This window comes from Rhinatrema bivittatum, chromosome 2 (genome assembly GCF_901001135.1).
Source record: "Rhinatrema bivittatum chromosome 2, aRhiBiv1.1, whole genome shotgun sequence".
NCBI classification, from domain to species: domain Eukaryota; kingdom Metazoa; phylum Chordata; class Amphibia; order Gymnophiona; family Rhinatrematidae; genus Rhinatrema; species Rhinatrema bivittatum.
In genome coordinates, this window is record NC_042616.1 from 2,713,095 (window position 1) to 2,728,548 (window position 15,454).

At 45.4% G+C, this 15,454-nt stretch overlaps 1 protein-coding gene across 1 annotated transcript in view; it reads right to left on the reverse strand.

Moving 5' to 3' along the window:
• Positions 1–14,209, reverse strand: part of LOC115085995 (SWI/SNF-related matrix-associated actin-dependent regulator of chromatin subfamily D member 3-like) — a 67,292-nt gene extending 53,083 nt beyond the window's left edge. The window contains exon 1 of the mRNA XM_029592574.1: positions 13,942–14,209. Coding sequence (XP_029448434.1) covers positions 13,942–14,052 — 111 coding nt within the window. The 5' untranslated portion in view covers positions 14,053–14,209. The remainder of the gene's footprint in view (positions 1–13,941) is intronic.
• Positions 14,210–15,454: the final 1,245 nt, after the last annotated feature.

Consider the following 15,454-nt stretch of genomic DNA (forward strand, 5'->3'; position numbering starts at 1 on the left):
TACTTAATGTTCATGCACTATTCAACATCTGCATGCTGACGGAATTAGGAATCACCTTCTTCTTATACGCTGACGTCATTCAGTTCTACATCCCATGCGACTCATCATTTGAAAATTCAGCATGAACACTCTCAGAGTGCATGGAAGCACTCTCTGAGCTTAAACTAACACTAAACATCTGGTTACGGAGAAACTCATCCATACTTAATGCTCATGTACTATTCAACATCTGCATGCTGACGGAATCAGGAATCACCTTCTTCTTATACGCCGATGACATTCAGTTCTACATCCCATGCGACTCATCATTTCAAAAAAACAGCATGAACACTCTCAAAGTGCATGGAAGCACTCTCTGAGCTTAAACTAACACTAGACATCTGGTTACGGAGAAACCCATCCATACTTAATGCTCATGTACTATTCAACATCTACATGCTAACGGAATTAGGAATCACCTTCTTAATAGCTGACGACTTTCAGTTCTACATCCCATGCGACTCATCATTTCAAAAATACAGCATGAACACTCTCAAAGTGCATGGAAGCACTCTCTGAGCTTAAACTAACACTAAACATCTGGTTATGGAGAAACTCATCCATACTTAATGCTCATGCACTATTCGACATCTGCATGCTGACGGAATTAGGAATCACCTTCTTCTTATACGCTGACGTCATTCAGTTCTACATCCCATGCGACTCATCATTTGAAAATTCAGCATGAACACTCTCAAACTGCATGGAAGCACTCTCTGAGCTTAAACTAACACTAAACATCTGGTTACGGAGAAACTCATCCATACTTAATGCTCATGTACTATTCAACATCTGCATGCTGACGGAATTAGGAATCACCTTCTTCTTATATGCTGACAACTTTCAGTTCTACATCCCATGCGACTCATCATTTCAAAAATACAGCATGAACACTCTCAGAGTGCATGGAAGCACTCTCTGAGCTTAAACTAACACTAAACATCTGGTTACGGAGAAACTCATCCATACTTAATGCCCATGTACTATTCAACATCTGCATGCTGACGGAATTAGGAATCACCTTCTTCTTATATGCTGACAACTTTCAGTTCTACATCCCATGCGACTCATCATTTCAAAATACAGCATGAACACTCTCAAAGTGCATGGAAGCACTCTCTGAGCTTAAACTAACACTAGACATCTGGTTACGGAGAAACTCATCCATACTTAATGCTCATGTACTATTCAACATCTACATGCTGACGGAATTAGGAATCACCTTCTTCTTATATACTGACGTCATTCAGTTCTACATCCCATGCGACTGATCATTTCAAAATACAGCATGAACACTCTCAAAGTGCATGGAAGCACTCTCTGAGCTTAAACTAACACTAGACATCTGGTTACGGAGAAACTCATCCATACTTAATGCTCATGTACTATTCAACATCTGCATGCTGACGGAATTAGGAATCACCTTTTTATACGCTGCCGACTTTCAGTTCTACATCCCATGAGACTCATCATTTCAAAAATACAGCATGAACACTCTCAAAGTGCATGCAAGCACTCTCTGAGCTTAAACTAACACTAAACATCTGGTTAAGGAGAAACTCATCCATACTTAATGCTCATGTACTATTCAACATCTGCATGCTGACGGAATCAGGAATCACCTTCTTCTTATACGCTGACGTCATTCAGTTCTACATCCCATGCGACTCATCATTTGAAAATTCAGCATGAACACTCTCAGAGTGCATGGAAGCACTTTCTGAGCTTAAACTAACACTAAACATCTGATTACGGAGAAACTCATCCATACTTAATGCTCATGCACTATTCAACATCTGCATGCTGACGGAATCAGGAATCACCTTCTTCTTATACGCTGACGTCATTCAGTTCTACATCCCATGCGACTCATCATTTGAAAATTCAGCACTCTCTGAGCTTAAACTAACACTAAACATCTGGTTACGGAGAAACTCATCCATACTTAATGCTCATGTACTATTCAACATCTGCATGCTGAGGGAATTAGGAATCACCTTCTTCTTATACGCTGACGTCATTCAGTTCTACATCCCATGCGACTCATCATTTGAAAATTCAGCACTCTCTGAGCTTAAACTAACACTAAACATCTGGTTACGGAAAAACTCATCCATACTTAATGCTCATGTACTATTCAACATCTGCATGCTGAGGGAATTAGGAATCACCTTCTTCTTATACGCTGACGACTTTCAGTTCTACATCCCATGCGACTCATCATTTGAAAATTCAGCATGAACACTCTCAGAATGCATGGAAGCACTTTCTGAGCTTAAACTAACACTAAACATCTGGTTACGGAGAAACTCATCCATACTTAATGCTCATGTACTATTCAACATCTGCATGCTGAGGGAATTAGGAATCACCTTCTTCTTATACGCTGACGTCATTCAGTTCTACATCCGATGCGACTCATCATTTGAAAATTCAGCACTCTCTGAGCTTAAACTAACACTAAACATCTGGTTACGGAGAAACTCATCCATACTTAATGCTCATGTACTATTCAACATCTGCATGCTGAGGGAATTAGGAATCACCTTCTTCTTATACGCTGACGTCATTCAGTTCTACATCCCATGCGACTCATCATTTGAAAATTCAGCACTCTCTGAGCTTAAACTAACACTAAACATCTGGTTACGGAGAAACTCATCCATACTTAATGCTCATGTACTATTCAACATCTGCATGCTGAGGGAATTAGGAATCACCTTCTTCTTATACGCTGACGACTTTCAGTTCTACATCCCATGCGACTCATCATTTGAAAATTCAGCATGAACACTCTCAGAGTGCATGGAAGCACTTTCTGAGCTTAAACTAACATTAGACATCTGGTTACGGAGAAACTCATCCATACTTAATGCTCAGTCTGTAAACCTAAGTAATTTTGATATCACACGTTCAGATCAAGTCCGAGACTTAGGAATTCAGAGAGGTAAAAATGTTACTATGAAAAGACACATAAATGAATTAATCACAACAGGATATGCCAAACTGCGGCTCCTTCAAAGACTGAAACCATTACTAACTATCCAACGCTTCCGTACAGTTCTGCAATCTCTAACTTTCTCAAATATTGATTACTGTAGCGCCCTACTACTGGGACTCCCAACCAGGCTACTAAAAACAACAACATTACAACTACTACAAAACGCAGCATCACGACTTGAGTGGAACCAGGAGAGTCGACCACATCACACCCTCGATAATAGCGGCTGCTGATACAATGCAGAATCTATTTCAACGTTTTAACCTCAAGTTTTAAAATCATGCACAATGATAACCCAGGACGCGTCAGCCATACACACTGCAACGAACCCCAATGTCCCAAAAAAAACAAGGTCTAATAGCTGTACCCACAATCCGGAGCACCCACCTGAACCAAGTAATGTTCTCCATAGCAGTCCCGAGACATTACAACTGATCCCAGAAAGAAAGGCATTCAAAGGTGAATAAAAAAACGTGGCTAATTAAAAGCGCTTACAATCTAACAAACGCTTAACAGAATGCAGAATCAATAATAACAAGAGCAAAAAACACAGCAAGCAGCTCATGACAACCCCTCTACGACTGTGTAAATTACTAAGCAGTAATAAATAATAAATAAGTAATAAATAAGTCCTAATAACCCAAAGAAGTAAGATTCACGTGGGCCGGGCTGCAATGCACAGATCTTAACAAATTGTGTACTTTTCCTAATCAGATGTATCCTAAGTATGCGCTGCACCAAAATGTGTTCCGTGTAATGACCCAACGATGAATATTACTTTTGTAACGACGGTACATAAAATAACTAAATAAATACTAGCGGATAACTCAATTCTCCGAAAATAACAGATTCCTGTGCCCAGCATACACAGTAACAGCAGCTCAAGAACCAAGCGCTCTATCAACTCCCAGCCTGAATCATCTCTCACACACACTCACAACCCGAGTCCTATCTCACACTCCCAGCCTGAATCATCTCTCTCACACACTCACAGCCGAGTCCTATCTCACACTCCCAGCCTGAATATACTCTCTCACACACACTCACAACCGAGTCCTATCTCACACTCCCAGCCTGAATATACTCTCTCACACACACTCACAACCAAGTCCTATCTCACACTCCCAGCCTGAATCATCTCTCACACACACTCACAGCCGAGTCCTATCTCACACTCCCAGCCTGAATCATCTCTCACACACACTCACAACCCGAGTCCTATCTCACACTCCCAGCCTGAATCATCTCTCTCACACACACTCACAACCGAGTCCTATCTCACACTCCCAGCCTGAATATACTCTCTCACACACACTCACAACCGAGTCCTATCTCACACTCCCAGCCTGAATATACTCTCTCACACACACTCACAACCAAGTCCTATCTCACACTCCCAGCCTGAATCATCTCTCACACACACTCACAACCAAGTCCTATCTCATACTCCCAGCCTGAATCATCTCTCTCACACACACTCACAGCCCGAGTCCTATCTCATACTCCCAGCCTGAATCATCTCTCTCACACACACTCACAGCCCGAGTCCTATCTCATACTCCCAGCCTGAATCATCTCTCTCACACACACTCAAAACCGAGTCCTATCTCACACTCCCAGCCTGAATCATCTCTCTCACACACACTCACAGCCCGAGTCCTATCTCACACTCCCAGCCTGAATCATCTCTCTCACACACACTCACAACCGAGTCCTATCTCACACTCCCAGCCTGAATCATCTCTCTCACACACACTCACAACCGAGTCCTATCTCACACTCCCAGCCTGAATATACTCTCTCACAGACACTCACAACCAAGTCCTATCTCACACTCCCAGCCTGAATCATCTCTCTCACACACACTCACAACCAAGTCCTATCTCACACTCCCAGCCTGAATCATCTCTCTCACACACACTCACAGCCCGAGTCCTATCTCATACTCCCAGCCTGAATCATCTCTCTCACACACACTCACAGTCCTATCTCATACTCCCAGCCTGAATCATCTCTCACACACACTCACAGCCGAGTCCTATCTCACACTTCCAGCCTGAATCATCTCTCTCACACACACAGCCCGAGTCCTATCTCACACTCCCAGCCTGAATCATCTCTCACACACACTCACAACCGAGTCCTATCTCACACTTCCAGCCTGAATATACTCTCTCACACACACTCACAACCGAGTCCTATCTCATACTCCCAGCCTGAATATACTCTCTCACTCACTCACAATCGAGTCCTATCTCATACTCCCAGCCTGAATATACTCTCTTACACACTCACAACCCGAGTCCTATCTCACACTCCCAGCCTGAATATACTCTCTCACACACTCACAGCCGAGTCCTATCTCATACTCCCAGCCTGAATATACTCTCACACACTCACAACCGAGTCCTTTCTCATACTCCCAGCCTGAATATACTCTTACACACTCACAACCCGAGTCCTATCTCACACTCCCAGCCTGAATATACTCTCTCACACACTCACAGCCGAGTCCTATCTCACACTTCCAGCCTGAATCATCTCTCACACACACTCACAACCGAGTCCTATCTCACACTTCCAGCCTGAATCATCTCTCACACACACTCACAACCTGAGTCCTATCTCACACTCCCAGCCTGAATATACTCTCTCACACACTCACAACCGAGTCCTATCTCATACTCCCAGCCTGAATATACTCTCTCACACACACTCACAACCGAGTCCTATCTCATACTCCCAGCCTGAATATACTCTCTTACACACTCACAACCGAGTCCTATCTCATACTCCCAGCCTGAATATACTCTCTCACACACACAGCCCGAATCCTATCTCACACTCCTAGCCTGAATATACTCTCTCACACACACTCAGAGCCGAGTCCTATCTCACACTCCCAGCCTGAATCATCTCTCACACACACTCACAGCCGAGTCCTATCTCACAATCCCAGCCTGAATATATTCTCTCACACACACTCACAACCGAGTCCTATCTCATACTCCCAGCCTGAATATACTCTCTTACACACTCACAACCGAGTCCTATCTCACACTCCCAGCCTGAATATACTCTCTCACACACACTCACAACCAAGTCCTATCTCACACTCCCAGCCTGAATCATCTCTCTCACACACTCACAACTGAGTCCTATCTCATACTCCCAGCCTGAATATACTCTCTTACACACAACCGAGTCCTATCTCATACTCCCAGCCTGAATATGCTCTCTTACACACAACCGAGTCCTATCTCATACTCCCAGCCTGAATATGCTCTCTCATACACACAGCCCGAATCCTATCTCACACTTCCAGCCTGAATATACTCTCTCACACACACTCACAACCGAGTCCTATCTCATACTCCCAGCCTGAATATACTCTCTCACACACACTCACAACCGAGACCTATCTCACACTCCCAGCCTGAATCATCTCTCTCACACACTCACAACCAAGTCCTATCTCATACTCCCAGTCTGAATATACTCTCTCACACACGCTCACAACCCGAGTCCTATCTCACACTCCCAGCCTGAATCATCTCTCTCACACACTCACAACCGAGTCCTATCTCATACTCCCAGCCTGAATATACTCTCTCACATACACTCACAACCCGAGTCCTATCTCATACTCCCAGCCTGAATCATCTCTCTCACACACACTCACAACCGAGTCCTATCTCACACTTCCAGCCTGAATATACTCTCTCACACACGCTCACAACCCGAGTCCTATCTCACACTCCCAGCCTGAATCATCTCTCTCACACACTCACAACCGAGTCCTTTCTCATACTCCCAGCCTGAATATACTCTCTCACACACACTCACAACCCGAGTCCTATCTCATACTCCCAGCCTGAATCATCTCTCACACACACTCACAGCCGAGTCCTATCTCACACTCCCAGCCTGAGTATACTCTCTCACACACACTCACAACTGAGTCCTATCTCATACTCCCAGCCTGAATCATCTCTCTCACACACTCACAACCGAGTCCTATCTCACACTTCTAGCCTGAATATGCTCTCTCACACACTCCTAGCCTGAATCATCTCTCACACACACTCACAACCCGAGTCCTATCTCACATTCCCAGCCTGAGTCATCTCTCACACACACTCACAGCCCGAGTCCTATCTCACACTCCCAGCCTGAATATACTCTCTCACACACACTCACAACCGAGTCCTATCTTACACTCACAGCCTGAATCATCTCTCTCACACACTCACAACCGAGTCCTATCTCATACTCCCAGCCTGACTATACTCTCTCACACACTCACAACCAAGTCCTATCTCACACTCACAGCCTGAATCTTCTCGCACACACTCACAGCCCGAGTCCTCTCACACACTCACAGCCTGAATCCTCTTTCTCAATCACAGCCTGACTCTGTTCTTACTCTCCAGCCTGAAGTTTCTCTCTCTCATGCACTCACAGCCTGAGTCCTATCTCACACTCACAGCCTGAATCTTCTCTCACACATTCACAGACCGAGTCTTATTTCACACTCACAGCCTGAATCATCTCCCTCACACACTCACATCCAAGTCCTATCTCACACTCCCAGCCTGAATATGCTCTCTCACACACTCACAACCGAGTCCTATCTCACACTCCCAGCCTGAATATGCTCTCTCACACACACAGCCTGAATATGCTCTCTCACACTCCGAACCTGAATATGCTCTATCACACACACTCACAGCCCTAGTCCAATCTCACACTCACAGCCTGAGTCCTCTCTCACACACACTCACAGTCTGAGTCCTTTCTCACATTCACAGCCTGAATCTGTTCTCACACACACTCATAGCCTGAGTCGATTCTTACTGTCCAGCCTGAATCGTCTCTCTCTCACTCACAGCCCTAGTCCTATCTCACACTCACAGCCTGAATCTTCTCGCACACACTCACAACCCGAGTCCTATCTCACATTCCCAGCCTGAGTCATCTCTCACACACACTCACAGCCCGAGTCCTATCTCACACTCCCAGCCTGAATATACTCTCTCACACACACTCACAACCGAGTCCTATCTTACACTCACAGCCTGAATCATCTCTCTCACACACTCACAACCGAGTCCTATCTCATACTCCCAGCCTGACTATACTCTCTCACACACTCACAACCAAGTCCTATCTCACACTCACAGCCTGAATCTTCTCGCACACACTCACAGCCCGAGTCCTCTCACACACTCACAGCCTGAATCCTCTTTCTCAATCACAGCCTGACTCTGTTCTTACTCTCCAGCCTGAAGTTTCTCTCTCTCATGCACTCACAGCCTGAGTCCTATCTCACACTCACAGCCTGAATCTTCTCTCACACATTCACAGACCGAGTCTTATTTCACACTCACAGCCTGAATCATCTCCCTCACACACTCACATCCAAGTCCTATCTCACACTCCCAGCCTGAATATGCTCTCTCACACACTCACAACCGAGTCCTATCTCACACTCCCAGCCTGAATATGCTCTCTCACACACACAGCCTGAATATGCTCTCTCACACTCCGAACCTGAATATGCTCTATCACACACACTCACAGCCCTAGTCCAATCTCACACTCACAGCCTGAGTCCTCTCTCACACACACTCACAGTCTGAGTCCTTTCTCACATTCACAGCCTGAATCTGTTCTCACACACACTCATAGCCTGGGTCTCTTCTTACGCTCCCAGACTGAATCTGTTCTCTCACACACTCATAGCCTGAGTCGATTCTTACTGTCCAGCCTGAATCGTCTCTCTCTCACTCACAGCCCTAGTCCTATCTCACACTCACAGCCTGAATCTTCTCGCACACACTCACAGCCCGAGTCCTCTCACACACTCACAGCCTGAATCCTCTTTCTCAATCACAGCCTGACTCTGTTCTTACTCTCCAGCCTGAAGTTTCTCTCTCTCATGCACTCACAGCCCGAGTCCTATCTCACACTCACAGCCTGAATCTTCTCTCACACATTCACAGACCGAGTCTTATTTCACACTCACAGCCTGAATCTTCTCTCTCTCACACTCACAGCCCAAGTCTTTTCTTACACTCCCAGCCTGAACCTTCTCTCTCACTCACTCACAGCCTGAAATATGCTCTGTCACACATTCACAGCCTGAGTCACACTCACAGGCTGAGTCTTTTCTTACACTCCCAGTCTGAATCTTCTCTGTCTCACACATTCACAGAGCCCAAGTCCTATCTCACACTCACAGCCTGAATCTTCTCTCTCACACACTCACAGCCTGAGTCCTATCTCATATTCACAGCCTGAATCTTCTCACACCCTCACAGCCTGAGTCTTTTGTTACACTCCCAACCTGAATCTTCTTTCTCTTACACACTCACAGCCTGAGTCCACACTCACAACCTGAGTGTTCTCTCTCTCACACACAAAAACACACAGCCTAAGACCTCGCTCTCTCTCATACACACATAGTCTGAGTACTCTCTGTCTGTGACCCTCACAGCCGACTGTTCTCTCTCACACCCACAGAATGAATTCTCTCACACACTCTGAGCCTGACCCTTCTCTATTTCTCTCACACACTTATAGCCTGAGCCCTCTCTCATACTCACAGCCTAAGGTGTCTCTCTCTCATACACACAGCCTGAGTCCTCTCTCTCATAAGCACAGAGCTTGCATCCTCTCTCTCACACACACACACACACACACTCACAGCCTGAATCTTCATTATCGCTCTCTCACACTCACAGCCTAACCCTTCTCTCTCTCATACACTACGAGCCTGAATCCTCTTTCACACTTAAGCCTGAATCTTTTCTATCTCTCACACACTCACAGACTGAGCCCTTTCTCATACTAACACAGACACAAATCTTGAGCATTCTAGTACCCACACACACTTACAGCCTGAGCCAATTCTATTTCTCTCACATAAAGACTCACAACCCAAATTCTTTCACACATTCTGAGTCTGAATCTTCTCTATCTCTCTCATACACACAGCCTGAGTCCTTTCTCTTATATACACGCACACAAAAGGCCTGAGTACTCTCTAAAACACAAATTCACTCACTGCCTGAGTCCTATTTCTCACACACCCACAGCCTGAGTCCTCTCTCACTATCTCATACACACATATCCTGAAACATTTCTCTCATACACACACATACCCTGAAACATTTCTCTCTCATACACACACACACATTTTTAATCATCTCTCTCTCATATTCACTGCTTGAGTCCTCTCACTCTCACACACACACACACACACATATATACAGAGCATGAGATCGCTCTGTCTCTCTCTCTCTCACACACACACATATATACAGAGCATGAGATCGCTCTGTCGCTGTCTCTCTCTATCACACACACACATATATACAGAGCATGAGATCGCTCTGTCTCTCTCTCTCTCACACACACACATATACAGAGCATGAGATCGCTCTGTTTCTCTCTCTCTCTCACACACACGTACATATATACAGAGCATGAGATCGCTCTGTTTCTCTCTCTCTCTCACACACATACATATATACAGAGCAAGAGATCGCTCTGTTTCTCTCTCTCTCACACACATACATATATACAGAGCATGAGATCGCTCTGTCTCTCTCTCTCACACACACACATATACAGAGCATGAGATCGCTCTGTTTCTCTCTCTCACACACACACACACACACATATACAGAGCATGAGATCGCTCTGTCTCTCTCTCTCACACACACACATATACAGAGCATGAGATCGCTCTGTTTCTCTCTCTCTCTCACACACACATATACAGAGCATGAGATCGCTCTGTTTCTCTTTCTATCTCCCACACACACACATATACAGAGCATGAGATCGCTCTGTTTCTCTCTCTCTCTCACACACACATATACAGAGCATGAGATCACTCTGTTTCTCTCTCTCTCACACACACACACATATACAGAGCATGAGATCGCTCTATTTCTCTCTCTCTCACACACATATACAGAGCATGAGATCGTTCTGTTTCTCTTTCTCTCTCCCACACACACACATATATACAGAGCATGAGATCGCTGTGTTTCTCTCTCTCTCTCACACACATACATATATACAGAGCATGAGATCGCTCTGTTTCTCTCTCTCTCACACACACACACACATATACAGAGCATGAGATCGCTCTGTTTCTCTCTCTCTCTCACATACACATATACAGAGCATGAGATCGCTCTGTTTCTCTCTCTCTCTCACACACATATACAGAGCATGAGATCGCTCTGTCTCTCTCTCTCTCTTACACACACACACATATACAGAGCATGAGATCGCTCTGTTTCTCCCTCTCTCTCACATACACATATACAGAGCATGAGATCGCTCTGTTTCTCTCTCTCTCTCACACACATATACAGAGCATGAGATCGCTCTGTCTCTCTCTTACACACACACACATATACAGAGCATGAGATCGCTCTGTTTCTCTCTCTCACACACACACATATACAGAGCATGAGATCGCTCTGTTTCTCTCTCTCTCTCACACACACGTACATATATACAGAGCATGAGATCGCTCTGTCTCTCTCTCTCACACACATATACACAGAGCATGAGATCGCTCTGTCTCTCTGTCTCTCACACACATATACAGAGCATGAGATCGCTCTGTTTCTCTCTCTCTCTCACACACACGTACATATATACAGAGCATGAGATCGCTCTGTCTCTCTCTCTCTCACACACATATACAGAGCATGAGATCGCTCTGTTTCTCTCTCTCACACACACACATATATACAGAGCATGAGATCGCTGTGTTTCTCTCTCTCTCTCTCACACACACACATATACAGAGCATGAGATCGCTGTGTTTCTCTCTCTCTCTCTCTCACACACACATATATACAGAGCATGAGATCGCTGTGTTTCTCTCTCTCTCTCTCACACACACATATATACAGAGCATGAGATCGCTCTGTCTCTCTCTCTCTCTCACACACATATACAGAGCATGAGATCGCTCTGTTTCTCTCTCTCACACACACACATATATACAGAGCATGAGATCGCTGTGTTTCTCTCTCTCTCTCACACACACACATATACAGAGCATGAGATCGCTGTGTTTCTCTCTCTCTCTCTCACACACACATATATACAGAGCATGAGATCGCTGTGTTTCTCTCTCTCTCTCTCACACACACATATATACAGAGCATGAGATCGCTCTGTTTCTCTCTCTCTCTCACACACATATACAGAGCATGAGATCGCTGTGTTTCTCTCTCTCTCTCTCACACACACATATATACAGAGCATGAGATCGCTCTGTCTCTCTCTCTCTCACACACATATACAGAGCATGAGATCGCTCTGTTTCTCTCTCTCTCTCACACACATATACAGAGCATGAGATCGCTGTGTTTCTCTCTCTCTCTCACACACATATACAGAGCATGAGATCGCTGTGTTTCTCTCTCTCACACACACACATATACAGAGCATGAGATCGCTCTGTTTCTCTCTCTCTCCCACACACACACATATATAAAGAGCATGAGATCGCTGTGTTTCTCTCTCTCACACACACACACATATACAGAGCATGAGATCGCTGTGTTTCTCTCTCTCTCTCACACACATATACAGAGCATGAGATCGCTGTGTTTCTCTCTCTCTCTCTCTCACACACATATAAAGAGCATGAGATTGCTCTGTTTCTCTCTCTCTCTCACACACACATATACAGAGCATGAGATCGCTGTGTTTCTCTCTCTCTCTCACACACATATACAGAGCATGAGATCGCTGTGTTTCTCTCTCTCACACACACACATATATACAGAGCATGAGATCGCTGTGTTTCTCTCTCTCTCTCACACACACACATATATACAGAGCATGAGATCGCTGTGTTTCTCTCTCTCTCTCTCACACACACATATATACAGAGCATGAGATCGCTCTGTCTCTCTCTCTCACACACACACATATACAGAGCATGAGATCGCTCTGTTTCTCTCTCTCACACACACACACACACATATACAGAGCATGAGATCGCTCTGTCTCTCTCTCTCACACACACACATATACAGAGCATGAGATCGCTCTGTTTCTCTCTCTCTCTCACACACACATATACAGAGCATGAGATTGCTCTGTTTCTCTCTCTCTCTCACACACATATACAGAGCATGAGATCGCTCTGTTTCTCTCTCTCTCTCACACACATATACAGAGCATGAGATTGCTCTGTTTCTCTCTCTCACACACACACATATACAGAGCATGAGATCGCTCTGTTTCTCTCTCTCTCCCACACACACACATATATAAAGAGCATGAGATCGCTCTGTTTCTCTCTCTCACACACACACACATATACAGAGCATGAGATCGCTGTGTTTCTCTCTCTCTCTCACACACATATACAGAGCATGAGATCGCTGTGTTTATCTCTCTCTCTCACACACATATACAGAGCATGAGATCGCTCTGTCTCTCTCTCTCTCACACACATATACAGAGCATGAGATCGCTGTGTTTCTCTCTCTCTCTCACACACATATAAAGAGCATGAGATTGCTCTGTTTCTCTCTCTCTCTCACACACATATACAGAGCATGAGATTGCTCTGTTTCTCTCTCTCTCTCACACACATATACAGAGCATGAGATCGCTCTGTTTCTCTCTCTCTCTCACACACATATACAGAGCATGAGATCGCTCTGTTTCTCTCTCTCTCTCACACACATATACAGAGCATGAGATTGCTCTGTTTCTCTCTCTCTCTCACACACATATACAGAGCATGAGATCGCTCTGTTTCTCTCTCTCTCTCTCTCACACACCCACTTACAGCCTGAGCGTTTTTTCTCTCTCTTTCTGTGCTTTATTCTGAAGCTTTTCAAACTCACCACCCCATGGACGAGGAACTCAAAAAGTTTGCTTTTGGTGGCTTTGCGCGCCCCTCCAGCCACTTCCTCTGCAGCCATGGGACCCTGCTCTGGCTTTTCCTGGGCACTCATGCTTCCCAGGCAGCTCCAGCAGGCTGTGGAGGGGGAGGGGGTCCCTCAGGGGCCTTCCTGACGGCCCACTCCCGCTAATCCTCAGCTGCTGCATTCCTTCGCTGATAAGCCAGAAATAGTCAGCAGTGGAGTCCTCTGTGTTTACAGTGCAGGGACAGAAATGTCTGCCTTTAAATGTCTCCACAGTGGCAGAGATAAGCAGTGGCAGGAGGAGGAGGAGCAGTAAAAGGCAGGCCCCCAACCTCCTCCCCGCTGCAGGCCAGGAGCTCCTGGGCCCAGTTCTCCCATTTCCCTCCCGCAGTAACAGGCAGGAGAGGTGAGCTGGGACCCGATCCCCCACCTCCATCTGCTAACGCTGCAGCCCTTATTTCTAAAGCCGGGTCTGGGGAAGGGACCCTGCCAGGGTCAGGTCACTCTGCCACTGATACTCAAAGGCATTTTTCCAGATAACTTTCGGATCCTGGTGCCAATTACCACAGCACAACCTGGGGGCGTTTCGGGGCAGAGCTGACAAATCTGACTAACTCTGATATTTGGACTTAGCTGAGTTAAGTCACTTGGCTATGTCTAGATATGGGATCAAGGAGGTGTAAGATTATCCGGGAATGTGCTCCTGGTTACCTTTAATTCAACCAGCAATACTGGCAGAATTTCACCAGTTCAGCAGTGATACCAGTAAAAAAACAAAAAAAAAGGCTTCCAAGCTGGGCCAACCCTCAGTCCCCTAACCCCACATCCTCTCTATCCCCCAAAATATGCACAGAATGCCGTGCCAATTTTACCAGCAAATTACGTGGTGTCCTGCCACCAGGCCAGAAATGAAACCTGACCAGAGATAAAACGGACCAGCACCAGAACCTAGACTTCTCCCTTTTGCTGCACCTCCTGTAACCTATAACTGTATATTTCAGACAAATAGCAAAAAATATTATTTTACTCAATACAAATTAAACTTTGAAATTCACTGCCAGAGGGCGTGGTGAAAGCTATTAGAGTAGCTGTATTTAAAAAAAGATTTGGACAAGATCCTGGAGAAAAAGTCCATTAACCATTATTTTATAGAGCTGCAGAAACCCACAGCTTATTCCTGGAATAAACAGCTTGGAATTTATCTACCCCTTGGGATCCTGCCGGGTACCTGTGACCTGGATTGGCCACTGTTGGAATCAGGATGCTGGGCTTGATGGACCCTTGTTGTGACCCAGCATGGCAATTTCTTATGTTCTTATGTAATTTAGGAATCCTGCCGGGTACCTGTGACCCGGATTGCCACTGTTGGAATCAGGATGCTGGGCTTGATGGACCCTTGGTCTGACCCAGCATGGCAATTTCTTATGTTCTTATGTAATTTAGGAATCCTGCCGGGTACCTGTGACCTGGATTGGTCACTGTTGGAATCAGG